At 45.8% G+C, this 16,844-nt stretch overlaps 1 protein-coding gene across 1 annotated transcript in view; it reads left to right on the top strand.

The window, feature by feature from the left end:
- The window catches only part of SHB (SH2 domain containing adaptor protein B), a 430,643-nt gene extending 414,865 nt beyond the window's left edge, over positions 1-15,778 (top strand). Inside the window, exon 6 of the mRNA XM_086961857.1 lies at positions 9,684-15,778. Coding sequence (XP_086817983.1) covers positions 9,684-9,867 — 184 coding nt within the window. The 3' untranslated portion in view covers positions 9,868-15,778. The remainder of the gene's footprint in view (positions 1-9,683) is intronic.
- The last annotated feature ends 1,066 nt before the right edge of the window (positions 15,779-16,844 follow it).

Here is a 16,844-nt window from a genome sequence, read left to right as displayed (position 1 = left end):
AGTTTAATTATTTAACTAGCTTGTCCCATTCCCAAGATACGGTATTAGTATTTTAATATGCACTCCAGTTTTCTACGTAGGACAGTAAGGCCTGCCACAGTAAATTCTTTGGGGGGTTTTGTGTACTGATTCTTTCGGTTCCACTTTTAAACATCAATCACCTTAGCTTGTGGGCTACAAGGCTTTCATATGGGGTTACTTAATATTCAAAAGGGCCATTTTCTTCTCTCAAAAAGGGTCATTTTGACAGGTCCGGCTTCAAGTTTAAAACTGCTACAATATAGGCCTGTGGCCATGTTTGAACTGCTTCTGTAGTGGGTGGTCAATAGGAGCTGCAGGTTCTAATGATGTTTAACCTGCATGCTCCTTGTGCCATTTACTAAGGACTTATAACTAAGTTAAATATACCAATTTGGAATATGCCAATCCAACCATGTTTAAAGGGGAGCACAAGCCCTTTGTTATTGGCTAGTAGGGATAAGGGGTAACATGCACAGAGGTCTAAAGCCAGTAAAAATACACAGCCCAGCAAAAGGCAAAAAATCCAGGGGGACCAAGCAGAAAAGGTGGATTTCCAACAGTAGAAGTGAGGGTGGGAATGCAATTTCTGTTAAAGGTGAGGATGTTTCTAGGTCAGGCATGCCCTTTTGTCTATCCTTGGTTGCTCATGAAGTCTGATGAAAGCCAGATGTAGAACATTCACACACTATTGTAGCCATGTTCCTAGTTTTTAGGGCTCGCCTGCTGTGCGCATGCGCATAGTTGGCGAAGCTCTAATGTGGCTTATCCAGAGGTTAACCACCACTGGCGATTCCACTGGCGATTGCATGCAGTGCATGTGCTTTTTAGGTGATTGCGCAAGCGCAAGCCCTAAAAAGCGCGTGCACAATGCCACCAGCTGCCTGCCTGCCTCGCATTACCACATCAAAGGCAGCCCGCCCCCCCCTCCCACAGGCTTCTCAGCGTGTGCTCTGCCTCAGGCCGGCATTTCTCCTCCCCTCGGGCAAGCAGATAGCCGCAATAACACCCTCCCTGCTCAGCTTTCTTCTCAATTTCTCCCCGTCTCCACTTCCCATTAGGAGCCCTTCCTCCCCCCACTTCGTATGCTAGCTTTCACTCTAGCAATGGCAGTGCTTTCACTTGTTACAAAATCAACAACTTTAATGGTAGTCAGTGGACTAATTCAATTCCGAATATTTGTTTAGAAATCTAAACTTTGAGAAAGCCATACGTGATTACACAAAATGCAGATCTTTTATTTTGTGCTTTATTTTATTGCATAATGCATCCCGGTGTCAATTCTGGCGAAAAAACACATTTTGCACAAAAAAGATGAAAAAATAAATTTGGTGCGAACAGCTGCTTGCGTTCTGTTTGTTCATGTTGTTCCTGTGATATAATTTTGTAGCGAACTGCTGCATAATTACTCAACATGGTATAGTTTTACAATTTTTTCCAAATTACACCGGCGTAATTTTACTTTTGCTCAGCCCCTGGTCTTTTTAGAGCAAGTACATAGAGACGCAAAAGTGAACTCCGCTGACTTTAAAGCATCCTGCTTCAAATGCTTGAGACTACTCTAATCGCCTGTAGTTTTATATTCCCATAGCTGCCGCTTGATTTAACGACACCTGGAATAGCGCCGTAAAGAGCACTCGAAGTGTAGTGAAAATGCTGTATTGATGTCTGCGTAAAAGCAGTTTTTGACTTTAGGTTACTTGATGAAAAGAAGAGATTGAAGAATTATAAGAATATGTGACTTTTTTGGGGACCTTTTATATAGCGTGAAACTGACTCGAAGATATTGGGGCGCTTTACCTGAGCACCAGTTACATTACAGAAAGACGAGTTTATTTTTTTTCTCTCTCCGGAGATTGAGTGATTTGCCCATAATCACAGGTTGTTGAGCCAACGCCGGGACTCGAACCTGGTTCCCCAGCTCCAAAGTCGGTAGCTCTGCCCCATACGCCACATCCTGGCACATTTTAATGAAACCCTGCCATACCAAAAATAGATGTTTTGTTTTTATAGTGTGGAGGTTACTGCGCTGCTGCAAACATTGCTGTGGTAGGTCGATCAAACACGCGCTTGTATTTTTAGATGCACAGATTAAAAGGTGAGTTTTTCACATGCCCTTGACAGGCCTTTAAACGAAGCTTAAAACGTGAAACAGTGTTCATGGACAATGCGGCATTAGTACGTTGTTTTGGTAACCGTCCAATAAACCGGTCCTGTGCTTTGCATTGTTCACGCCGTGTCTCTTCCTGTACAATATATCAATAGCTGCCAAGTAGGAGGGCTAAACCGAGCCTTCCTGATTCGAGCTAAGCTGCTCTGGTTTAACGGGAATTGCATTTTGAAACTTTAAAGGTGTGTAACTTTTTTTTATATTTTTTTTTATAAGTGCTATAGCCTATTTTATTTTGTCTTTTGGTTAATATCAAGTAATTGGTAACTATATTGACACACAGGAGCTAATCCGTTCTACCATCTTCAAAAGGACATTGAGGCCTGTGAAGACTTTGAACTCTTTCCCTGGGGTTTGACACCCACACTCAATACTTGTGGTCAAAGTGCTGTTACTGCGGGGCTGGAGCCACGGGTTCAATTCTCATTTGCTCGCTGCAGTCTCAAAATCTGCAGGTCGAATGCAAGCTGGCTAACTGCTGTGAGATGCAGCCAGCACTCTGTTTCCCTCCTTTTAGAGATAGTAAAGTGTAAGCAGATGAAATTGAAAACCTTCGTTTGCATATCTGCCGTGTCATTTACCTCAGAATAGCCACACTTTTTGAGAAAGGGTGGTCTGCTGGCTGTCTTTTCAAAACGGGAGGCCCGCATTATGATCGAACCACTAGTATTAAGCGATTTTGCGGTGTTTTCCGGATAATTATGTATTTAGTGCTTTTGCCATATAATCCATCATCTATGTGCATAATTTGCAGATTTTACCCAAAAAATTGATACAGTTCAAACAGATCAAAAGTTTCTAAAAATGCTGCAACACGTGTTACCCCAACGTGATAGGCCCCTGACAGAAGTCAGCTGGCCACCTTTTAATTGCTTCTTACTATTTTTGAGTGTAAAACTGTTACTAATGATGTGGAATCTTTGTCTCTAGACAGTGTTGTCGTGTGTGAACAAGGCTAAATATTGCAGTGATACTATGACAAAATGTGTCTCTTTACAACACATAATTTGCCTTTCCTTGCCCCATAATTGAGTCCACCCTGCCCCATAATTTGGTCCTCTCCGTCACATAATTCCAGTGGCCCTGATTATAATCCCTTCTACTCCATTGCAAGATACTTGGGAAGCCCACGCTTTGTCGCACTGCCGTTCCCTTTTCTACCTGCATTGAAACCGCTTAGAAATGAGATCTCCTAGTGAAAATGGCTTTTCTCCAATCATTCAATGGAGAGATGGGAACATTAATCTGGTAGTTCAGTGGAAGGCTGAAATCGTGGAGGGAAATCTGCTCTGTTGTTCTTTAAGTCTTAGCACTATGAGATTTCAAGACCTCCATTATTACGGTTGCTGCTTCGAGTGTCCAGTGTTGTCTGATTTCCGAGATTAAGGACCAGTCGTTCGTGGCTTCCATCTAAACTGAGTATTTTTTGGCCTAAGATGGGTTTACTCATACCCTTAGAATAAACTTGTTTTAGTTTTAGAAATTCATGAGTGAAAGCCACTTAAGCCGGAGTCACCTATTCCTAGAAACCCTTTTTAGGTCTCGCAACCTATCTCCATGCGCATGCGCATTGAGTGAGCGGAGCGAGATATAAAGGGGCTTAAACAGAGGTTTAACTAGCTGGCGATTTGGTGCTGTGCCCGTGAAATGCTCGTGCACAGCATCAAATCGCCAGCCATCTGTTCCCCAGCAGCTCCGCCCCACAAGCTTCCCCCAGCGTGCGCTCTGGCTCAGCCGAGCCACACTCCTCCCACACACAAGTGAAGCTTCACTTCAAAGCATGCGCGTTATCATATATAAATTCTCATTGTTTTCACGGCCGGCCTCCGGCCGTGACTCGCATTTCTCCTTCCTTCCAGCGCTGGCTTGTTTTTATCATGTCCCTTTACTTGTAAGGCAATCCTTGATGGCAGACTATCATTGTACCGTTTCTCTGTCCACGTTATTTCATCCGTGAGTCTCGCATTAAACATTTAAACCTGTTTTCATTAGAGAAAACAGTATTTTATCGAGATACCGTCACTTTTCAACTATATCTTCAGTATGTCTTGCTGCGTTATCATGCTCCGCCCCACAAGCTTCCCCCAGCGTGCGCTCTGGCTCAGCCGAGCCGCACTCCTCCCACACCTCTCACACACAAGTGAAGCTTCACTTCAAAGCTCCCACAGATGATAAACACCCGCAGGCACGCATTCACACGGAAACAGTCGCAAACACACAAACACTTCTACAACAGATGTCCCTTCAACCATTTTCTAACAAAGACTGACAGAGACACACAGACCTTCCCAGAATAAATGCACGTGAAAATGGACAGACACGCACCAGGACACACCACACAGACGCACACTGTAGGGGTGTAACAATGTCCTACCACTCACGCCTCCAGGGTCACCAGGTCACGTGCATGTTACCCACCTGTGTGCCACTGCTGTTATGTTAATAATGCCCAGCTCTGCTGATACAAGGCTTCTAGACAATATACACAACCACCCCATCCACCACCACCACCGCATCCACCACCACCACCGCATCCACCATCACCACATCCACCGCATCCACCACCACCGCATCCACCACCACATCCACCATCACCACCATCACCACCACATCCACCATCACATCCACCACCACCACATCCACCATCACCTCCACATCCACCATGACACCCACCACCACCACATCCACCGCATCCACCACCACCGCATCCACCACCACCACCACACCCACCACCACATCCACTACAACCACCACTCCATCCACCACCACTACCACCACCACCGCATCCACCACCGCATCCACCACATCCACCGCATCCACCACATCCACCGCATCCACCGCATCCACCACTACATCCACTGCATACACCAGCACATCCACCGCATACACCACCACATCCACCATCACCACCACATCCACCATCACCACCACATCCACCATCACCACCACATCCACCACCACATCCACCACCACATCCACATCCACCACCACATCCACCATCACCTCCACATCCACCATGACATCCACCGCCACACCCACCACCACATCCACCACCATCACATCCACCACCACTTCCACCACCACCGCATCCACCACCACCACCACATCCACCACCACCACCACATCCACCACCACCACTACATCCACCACCACCACCACCACATCCACCACCACCACCACCACATCCACCACCACCACCACTACATCCACCACCACATCCACCCCATCCACCACCGCATCCACCACCACCACCACCACCACCTCATCCACCATCACCACATCTACCACCACATCCACCATCACCACCGCATCCACCACCACATCCACCACATCCACCGCACCCACCACTACATCCACTGCATACACCAGCACATCCACCGCATACACCACCACATCCACCATCACCACCACATCCACCATCACCACCACATCCACCACCACCACTACATCCACCACCACCACCACATCCACCACCACCACCACTACATCCACCACCACATCCACCCCATCCACCACCGCATCCACCACCACCACCACCTCATCCACCATCACCACATCCACCACCACATCCACCATCACCACCGCATCCACCACCACATCCACCACATCCACCGCACCCACCACTACATCCACTGCATACACCACCACATCCACCGCATACACCACCACATCCACCATCACCACCACATCCACCATCACCACCGCATCCACCACCCCATCCACCATCACCACCACATCCACCACCACATCCACCATCACCTCCACATCCACCATGACATCCACCGCCACCTCTACCACCACCACATCCAACACCACCGCATCCACCACCACCACTGCATCCACACCCACCACCACTACATCCACCACCACATCCACTACAACCACCACCCCATCCACCACCACCACCCCATCCACCACCACCACCCCATCCACCACCACCACCCCATCCACCACCACCACATCCACCACCGCCACATCCACTACCACCACATCCACCACCACCACATCCACCACCACCACATCCACCACCACCACCACATCCACCACCACCACATCCACCACCACCACTACATCCACCACCACCACTACATCCACCACCACCACTACATCCACCACCACCACTACATCCACCACCACCACTACATCCACCACCACCACTACATCCACCACTGCATCCACCACAACCACCACCCCATCCACGACCGCATCCACCACCACAGCATCCACCACCACATCCACCACCACCGCATCCACCACCACATCCACCATCACCACCATATCCACCATCACCTCCACCACCACTACATCCACCATCGCCTCCACATCCACCATGACATCCACCACCACCACCACATCCACCACCACCACATCCACCAACACTGCATCCACCACCACCACCACACCCACCACCACCACATCCACCACAACCACCACCCCATCCACCACCACCACCCCATCCACCACCACCACCCCATCCACCACCACCACCCCATCCACCACCACCACCGCATCCACCACCACCGCATCCACCACCACCGCATCCACCACCACCACCACCGCATCCACCACCACCACCGCATCCACCACCACCACCGCATCCACCACCACCACCGCATCCACCACCACCACCGCATCCACCACCACCACCGCATCCACCACCACCACACCCACCACCACTACATCCACCACCACTACATCCACCACCACATCCACCACCACCCCATCCACCACCACATCCACCATCACCTCCACATCCACCATCACCTCCACATCCACCATCACCTCCACATCCACCATGACATCCACCATGACATCCACCACCACATCCATCACATCCACCACCATCACATCCACCACCGCCACATCCACCACCAATTCCACCACCACCGCATCCACCACCACCACCACTACATCCACCACCACAACCACTACATCCACCACCACAACCACTACATCCACCACCACAACCACCACCCCATCCACCACCACCACCACAACCACCACCCCATCCACCACCACCACCACAACCACCACCCCATCCACCACCACCACATCCACCGCATCCACCACCACCGCATCCACCACCACATCCACCATCACCACCACATCCACATCCACCATCACATCCACCATCACATCCACCATCACATCCACCACCACATCCACCATCACCTCCACCACCTCCACCATCACCTCCACCATCACCTCCACCATCACCTCCACATCCACCATGACATCCACCACCACCACATCCACCACCACCGCATCCACCACCACCGCATCCACCACCACCACCACACCCACCACCACTACATCCACCACCACATCCACTACAACCACCTCCCCATCCACCAACACCACCGCATCCACCACCGCATCCACTACAACCACCTCCCCATCCACCATCACCACCACATCCACCATCACATCCATCACATCCACCACCACCACCACATCCACCACCACATCCACCACCACATCCACCACCACATCCACCACCACATCCACCATCACCGCCACATCCACCGCCACATCCACCGCCACATCCACCGCCACATCCACCACCACATCCACCACCACATCCACATCCACCACCGCATCCACCACTTCCACCGCATCCACCACTTCCACCGCATCCACCACTTCCACCGCATCCACCACCACCACATCCACCATACCCACCATCACTTCCACAACCACCACATCCACCACATCCACCACATCCACCACATCCACCACCACCACAACCACCACATCTACCACCACCACATCCACCACATCCACCACCACATCCACCACCATCACATCCACCACATCACCACCACATCCACCACCTCCACCACCACCACATCCACCCCCACATACACCACCATCACCACCACCACATCCACCACCACCATATCCCCCAGATCCACCACCACCACATCTATATGTGTGTGGCTCTGTGTGTGTGTGTAGGTGCAAATGCAATGTTCTTGGATTTTCGTCCCAATAAAAAACACTGAACATAATCTTCACAAAAGTTATTTACAAATGTTTAAGCTATTGCCATTAGAAATTACAAAAACTTTTATTTAAGTATTAATTATTTACAAAATTAAAAGCCATTGTTATTTGTAATATCATTACATCTAAGTCACGTAAATACAACACACATTGCATTACAAATGCTATAGGTGTCACATTTGCAAAAGTTAAAACTATTGACATTGTAACTGGCAAAGCTATTAATTTTGCTACTTTCAAAACCAACACATAAATAAAAAAAGTGTAATTTACAATACCAATAGCTCAAACTTTCCTAATGCGAGACCTATTGCATTTCCAATGCTTGTTCTGTTTGGAAACCGACCCAGTGCCTACCTGCTGTAAAACCAGGTCTGTGTTTTGAGAGCAGCCTGAGACGGGCACTTGAAGAGTACCAACCCAAACAGATTTCTGAAGGTCGAGATAGCTTATCAACATCCACTGTCTAGAAATGTGTATAAAAGTAGGATCCAAACCAGCGCTTGTCATTCAAGTTCCAAGTTCCTCTTAGTTAAGAAAGGAAGTGCTCAGCAGAGTACTTGAAGGAGTGCTGTCTTCCTGACAGCCAGTCTCCCAGAGGGGAGGGGGACATCCCGTGAAGCATCCACTTTCTGCTGGAGGAGCTGACGGTCTGCATAGTGCCTAGATGCCTGACTACCTGTTGAGGGAATAAAAGTCTTTATGGCCCTGTAGGAGGAGAGTTTGTCCAGGAGGAGAAGCCCAGCATGTTCACAGTTTGAGGAATAATCTGAGAAGGACTACTTATGCAAGCAAACTAATTGCGCATCTGAACCTGCTGGAAGTGCAATTTGCACCTTTGCCTAACTAATGCCTCTGCTTCAGGCTACTGAGGTTTAAAATAGACTAGCACAGGCAGGAGAGAGCATTGGAGTGGGGGAGTCGAGGGGAAATCATAATCAGGGTCTCCTGTATTCACTAATTGGATTGAGTGATATTTAGTTCCGCTCTGTGATTAAGAGTACTTTCTTTTGTAAAAAAACAAAGACAAGCACTATGTTGGACTTAAAATTATTGGTGTGGAGTTCTAAGCTCTGCCCCCTACCTCCTCCCCACACAAACAAACAAACAACTCCATGAGATGCCTGTGCCTGCTCGCCCTCGCTAGTGCTTCCTTTGCAGAGCTGTGGTGGGACTGACTCCAGGACACCAATGCTATATGACCTCAACCATCACCATTGGTGCCCACTCACAACCACTGCCAGTCCTGTGAGCCACCAATTCTCAAACTTGATCTGACAGCTCCTTTAGTGATAATTTAGTTTTTTTATTACAGTTTGTAGTATTCTGAAATTATGCATTAACATTAAAATCTATATACGTAAACTAGTAACAATATTTCTTTTAAGTCTGAAGAAAGATATTTATGACTGTGGAAAAAGTGGTTGCATTTGTATTTGCTACATGTTTTATTTATTCCTGTACCTTTTTGTTTTTTTTACCTCCATAGGAGCAGTCAAGGATTCATGCACATGAAATTGGCAAAAACCAAAGACAAGTATATTTTGGGTCAGAACAGCCCTCCTTTTGAGAGTGTCCCGGAAGTTATCCACTACTACACCACAAAAAAACTTCCTATAAAGGGAGCAGAACACTTGTCGCTGCTGTACCCTGTTGCTGTGCGAACCCTGTAGAAAAAAATGACTGACCTCAATCCTTCCTGTGGAAAGGAGCCAATGAGCAAGGATGCGGCATCACAAAGTACGGCGGAACAGAACATTTCCAGCACCAACTTTTGAAATGAGGGCATGCTGTCTTAGACCTTTGACTTGTTGAACACATCTTTTCATATTTATCGTACTATTGCACTACTGCATGTCTTTCTCATGAGTCTGTTAAAGAGCTACAAGAGAAAGGCTGACCGGAAAGGCTCTTAATTTGCTTATTTGTAATTTAAACAATAGTTAAACATCCAAAGATCTGTCCTCAACGATGCAAAAGGCAAGGAACAGCTCTCCAAGGACATTAATCTTTCTTTTTCCACATGACCATGAGTGACACTATTTAATGATGCAATGCTTGAATTGTATTCTTGGTGCCAATTGATGGGCGACACCTCAACGGACTAAATATTATGAAATGCTTTGGCATGTCAGCCCCTGCGCTTATTTGACCTATGCCTCCAAACTGTTTATCATCTGCTCGCCCCATATGTGTTTGGTACAACACAGAAACTGAAATCCTTCGTGGTGGGATTTTCAGATCTTCACAAGTAATTCTGCAATAGTATTTTTGTTTTTTTTGATTTATTTATGGCTAGGGTATGTACATAAAATAGCAGTTTAATATATACATCTATTTTTATTCTTGTTGGTACACTGCTTCATCTGTTAAAGGTTAATTGAACATGTTTCTGCCAGATTTTGATCTCAATGTTCGGATACGCCATCAGTTGTCTGTTTATATTTTTGTTTGTGCAGTGTGTCTTGGAACTTGGAACGGAGTTAGTGAAATGTGGTTGTTTGTTTTTGTGACTAGGATTCATATTTTTTTTAGTTGGTGGTTGAGTAGGAGAGCTGTTCCTTAAGTTATGGCATACATTTTGGGCTGATAATTCCCACGCCTATCTTCTTATGCCATTGTGAGGGTATTGGATTGACAATGTGATGATTGAAAATCCCAATTAAATTTGACACCGTTTTTCACCTCAGAAAAATTTACGAATATTCCACAAATACACGCTCTACTTTTTTCAGAGTGGAGATTATACTATTTTGCAAAATGAAAAGCAAATGTGTCTTAGGTTTAAAGTGCAATTTCTCATTCTCGCAGTAGGAAGAGTCTTCGTCCAACTACACGGTGCAAACAGCAAAAGTGTTTTATTACCATACGGTGAGTGGGTGATTTTCAAAACTCTGATTCATTGAAAATCTTGCATTACTGTATTTTCTTCATCCTCTTGCTACTAATAATGAATCCTGTGAGTTTATCTAAAATTTGCATTCAAAGCCTATCATGCCTTGCCTACTGTACCATGTAGCCAAGTGTGTGCACGCCACAGTGTTTCTATGTAAATCAAACTCCAATTTAAAGAAAATTTACCCCAAGGGATCAACTTGAAAGAGCAGGCGAGTATCCTGATGGGGAGGAAAGAACATGTTAAATCTTCTAGCACAGAAATCTCTGCTTGACATCAGCCTTTAATTACCAGGCTGTCTGGTAGCACGCTACCATTATTCCAATTCGGCGAGAGCCACATAATGGCTGACGGGGACTCCCAAGATGCTAGACGTTAGCAAGGGAGTGAGTGACATTAAACAAGGGGTATGTAAAATGAATGAATTGGCCAATTTCAGAATTCAGAATTATTCTTATACTGCTCTCAATAAAAATAATTGAAAAAAATCTTATTTGTTAGTAACAAAAAAAATATATGATCAAGAAATACTGTTTACTAAAATTTTCATTCTCAGCATTTTGTTACATAGACTAATACCTTGAACTTAAATCACAGACTGATACCACATATTTTGGGTATGTCATTCAAAATCAGCCAATCCCTACAGTGTGCCTCCATTCAGTTCCTAGGTTCTGATAGATCCTCATAACAAACAATTGAGCAATAGAAAGAAGTGTGCAAACATTAACAGAAATGTAACTTGCGCCGAGAGACATGCCTAGATTATCATTGAAAGATTAAAGATGTGCCCAGTTCGAGCTATGCCTAAAACATCCTCTTGCACATGATGGTTTCCAATGATGCTTTCATCTTTAAGTTTAAGCTTTCCTAACTCTTCGGGTTATATCCATTTGGTTAAGGAAACGTTCAGATGCTATTGGAAACGTTCCTTATGTGTCGGTGCTTATGGGAAGGACTGTTCACCATGTTTTTTTAAGCATTTATAAAGTGCAGTTCCTCTCCTCGGCGAGTATGTTTTGTGCATTCGTTTGTCTTCAGCTAGATGGAGTATCACAGCCTCTTTCTCTCTCATGTACCCTCTAAACCCTTGTGCTTTGTATTGAGTAGATATCAATGAGTACTTCTTTTAAGGCTCCTTTTGCAAGGTCACAAGGCCTTCTTTTACACATTCAACATTGCACAGATTCCCTTTTGATCTCCGTGCCTGTTCTTCAGCCAACCATCTCAGTGCCACCTCTTCAAAATAAGTTACATTTATTTGGTGTGTAAAATTGTTCCAGGCCTGGATAAGCCTTGGTGTGTTCTTAATGTGCATCACATTAAATCTCACAGCTCCTGAAAAGGTGCACCAAGGAAAGGTAGGCTGACTGATCACAAACGAATCTAAATGAACCTGCAATGTGGCATGATAGGAATTTCAATTAACTCGCCATGTTTAATTATAATTTTCAGTGAATTCAAATGTTGTCTTAGTAAAAGACTGAGTCAATTCACCAGTGAGGGTTTATAGCGATGTACATGGAACCTCCCTGTCTAAACCCTGTAATTCTGTGCTAAGCTGGTGCGTTGTCAATGACAGTCCAGTTTGTGCATAAGGCGAGATTGATGGGAAATCCTTGCGTTTTTGTACATTTGCATTCATGTAAGCACTAATTAAACTTTAATGTTACTTCCTAGTTGCGAAGTTTGAGATTTCTGCTTTTGGGACCATCGAAGTCATCATTTCATTTTTAATGTTATACCAATAACCATTTTTGGGAGAAAATACATTGAGTAAAACTGAACAAATTAAGATCCACCATAAGACTGATTGTTTATGTAGGCAGAGGTGTCCCCTGGTGTAATACTGAGTGACGTGAGCAGAGGTCATAAATAGTGTTCAAGTATGGCTAAGAGTTCATGGTAGAGAAATAAAACCTCGCTTTAGTTCTGCTTCCTCGACATATTGTTTCAGGGCAGTTTTAAGTTGTAAGCAATAATACATGTAGGCGTTTAGCAACTGCTACCTGAGGACTTTGCATGAGACCATTCTAAGACCTGTTGCTATATGGGGAAAGCACCTTTAATAGCTGCTATGTCAGGATTCCAACAGCCGGTTCAATGAGAGGTCCCTGCCAAGACTACCAGTGGTATACCAGCACATCAGATTTCAGCTTGAAAACAGATCTTTCTAAAGAAAAAAATGAGCTCTGTAGCAGGCTGGCGTTTTGCAGTGAATCACTTCCCAGACTAGATATAAAATGCATGACTTCTTCAATTTAAAACTCTTGCTTTACGGGTATTTATTGTACTCTGTCAGTGAGCAGCCGCCTTTGGGGCTTCATGGGCATTTGATAGCTGTATACAGATACTAACAGTTGCGGCTACTACCTGGAAACAGCAGTGGGGCAGGTGGGGGACAGGGCCGGACTGGGAACCGAAACCGGCCCTGGCACACTGCTCGGCCGGCCCACCTTGGGGGGCTGAGAAGGTGCGGCCGAGCTGCTTCCAAGGGCCAGTTTTGGCTGATTTTGTTACCGGGGGCCGATATTGCAGGCCCCAGTAACAAAAACGGCCCCCAGGGGCCCAAAACCAACCCGCACCCTAGCAGCCCACCGGGGAAACACCCGGTGCCGGCTACTGCCAGTCCGGCCCTGGAGGGGGAAGGAGGGGCTGGTGGGGGGATTGCTTTAATTTAAAAAAAGCACTTGCTGCCGCTCCTGCATCCTCTTCCTGGGAGAAACCGGAAGCAGGAAACACCAGGGCTCCCAGGCTCCCCGCAACCAATCACAATGCTGCAATGCATTGTTGGGGTTGGTCTGACCGCCGTGACATGGCACTCAGCCAGGGCTGGAGGGGTGGGCATGTCCTCCACACAGGCTGTAATGCAGACTGGATTGAGAACAGGGAAAGTGCACATAACTGTTTTGGCCCGCCAAACAGTCATGGCGCACTTCGAAGTGTTCTACCACTCCCCCATGCTCTGCAGCCCCGCCCGCCCCCTCACGCAAGCTGTTGTAGCAGGAGGGCAAAATAAAATGATAATACCATTAAATTAGTATAATTTTATTTTTTCCTTTCTTTTGCTGCTTCATGGCAGTGGGGCGACGCTCCGCCACCGCCCTAGCGGAGGACCCTTCGCTGAGCACTAACACATTTATCTTGCCCTCTCCAAATGTCCGACTGGACAGGAAAGTTTCGTTCTTCTCCCCCTGTATTTTCTTTTAGTTTCAATAAATATTGCACCTCGCTCCATGCGTACGGGTCAGGACAAACCTCTACAGTGCTCCAATCCTTCAGTGCCCTGAAAGTCCTGCTGTTTGACTTCACTCTGCCTCTGAGATGCTAATCACATGAAAATTACCTGCTCTAATGTCTGAAGCACTGCCAGAGGCAATCAGCGCCTGATTGCTAGCACAACAACAAAACCGAAAATGTCTGTGGCACAAATTAAGTACAAACGTGGAAATAGAATCGTAGTCAACAAGCGCCATTCGCTGTAGTGTGATAAGTTTAGAAGGAAATGGACTCGGGACATCTGCTTGCACTGAGTTCCGGCCTCCATTTAAGAAAGCTATTTTCCAAAAAATGAAAATGTGAACACGGAAGTGCATCCCTTTTTGGGACGTGTTTGGTCTCTTAGTTTAATAACTGCACCCCAAGACTAGTGGGAATTGGCACTGTTGCCTTTTGCGGCTTATGAAGTGACTGCATTTTTAGGATGTCTCCTGCCCTGGCTGTCCTCCAGGACCTTTTCAACACTGGGTGGCTCTCGGTTTATCGCTTCGCGGGGAGACGTGAAAGGAAGCTTTAATCATGGTTGCCTTCACAGTTTGAAAGGGCGCATTCTTTTTATTGGCCGCACCCTATTCTTCCTCTCATTGTGCTCGCTTCCTCTTTGTCAGCAGGCGGCCATATTTTCTTGAACGATTAACACACGCAGGCAGTCATTGCGCTCTTGAAGAACTGTTCACATTCAGCTGGCTGGGGCGCTCGGCTCCTCGGTCAGTGGTATACAATGTAACTAATAATTATGTTGTGAATTATGTAAAAAAGGGACGCATTCGCGTTTTTAATGGCATGGACAACTCGCTCATTGTTGAATGTTCTAGGAACCACTTTGCTTTGTGAAATTGCCCATCTTCTATCTTGTGTGGCAAGGAGCCCTGCAGAAGATCGATGTGTGCACCTGAAAACACACCACTGGCCTCGAAAACCTTAATAGCCACATTAGGATATGAACTGCAACACACGCCAATTTATCAGGCCATAATTTCACTCGAGGATTGAGTTTAATAAAATCTGCAGTTTTTGGTACATCCACTCACCTTAAACAGAAAAAAAAGGCACCCTGGCTTTCACAAAGTCGAGGCTTTTTGCAACCATTGCATCATTCACAGTGTTTTCTGTACGTGTTTTGTACAAAGGTCGGATATTGTTTGGTGTTTCTGTTCAAAGATTATGAAAGTGTATTTTTACCACTGTGGAATTCATTTTTTTTTTTTATCGAGTAAATTAAGGTTCACTTTGGTCGGACTCCTTTTTCATGTCTCAGTTGCGACCGCTGGTTGTGTGTGTCCTGGTTTTACAATGTAATTGTAAAAACTGTAATTTCGCCTCTTGCTGAAATATTTTTTCAAAAATGTCTGCAACATTGTGTTGGTTTTGCACTTTATTGACTTGTAAATAAATTATTACAAAAGAAATGCGAAACTTGTGGTTGCATTTTTACCTCACTGTGTCTGCTTCCCCGCCTGTCTCCCAGGGCACCAGTAAGTGATGGCTTTCAGGAGCCAAATAATTGCCCCACTTTCTTTACTATTAATTTCCTGTCAAATCATAAGTGAAAATGATGTAACTTGTCAGGAAACCACAAAATAACATTTTTCAAAAAGATGATTTTTGTTTTTTCCATTAAACAGATTTTATGTTCTAATCGGGGAATAGCCATTTGTTAATTTCTGTGTTTATTGCCGGTCTTTGGAACTCGGAATGGTTCAGCTCTCCTTTAGATAATGATATTGCTTGGTCCTTATGTGAGATTGTGTGTTATTTGTATGTGGGTTTAGGCTTCAAACCAAGTCACGAAAGGATTGCGGGGATCTGGGAAATGGATATGTTGCTGCCCCAATAAATTCTCTGCACTTTTCCTCCCATCAGAGTATTTTGTGCAAAATTTAATGGGATGTCCTGGAGGTGAATTCACTAGGTCGCTGCCTAGATCTTTGCAAATCCATCAAAGGATTGAAATGTTATTGTCAAGTAATCAGTTTTGTAAAGACTAAGGAACTTTTGCATAACGACAGAGCTGCTATTACTGACTCAAAATACATACATACACACACACACAGGCACATATGTCGGTAGCGGTCGCCACTATGTAGTTATAGTTGGGACCTAGTTGCCATAGTAAGTCTTTTTGATTTGCTTGTCACTTTGGCACCATTTGCTGAATCTTCACAAAACGTTCCCAAAAAACGTTCACCTGTCTCAGCTCCTTCCTTCAAAGTTTGGGGGTGTCCAATCAAGCGGGAGCTGGAAAGAGGGGTACCAAAACACAATTTCACATGCCATTTCCATAGGGATATTTTAACAGCACTCCAATCTTAACGGTTGAATGGCATTGCTCCAGATTTGGCAGAAAGCTAAATCTTTACGCCAAAAGTATGCTTTTTGTGATTTGGTGTAAATCTGTTCAGTAGTTTATGAGAAATGTAAGGTTCAAATTTAATGTACATCTGCATAGTTGGGTTTGTGGGACTCTCGCTGAAG

Source organism: Lissotriton vulgaris, chromosome 3_1 (assembly GCF_964263255.1).
Source record: "Lissotriton vulgaris chromosome 3_1, aLisVul1.2, whole genome shotgun sequence".
In the NCBI taxonomy this organism is placed as follows: domain Eukaryota; kingdom Metazoa; phylum Chordata; class Amphibia; order Caudata; family Salamandridae; genus Lissotriton; species Lissotriton vulgaris.
This window is presented reverse-complemented; position numbering and strand designations above follow the sequence as displayed.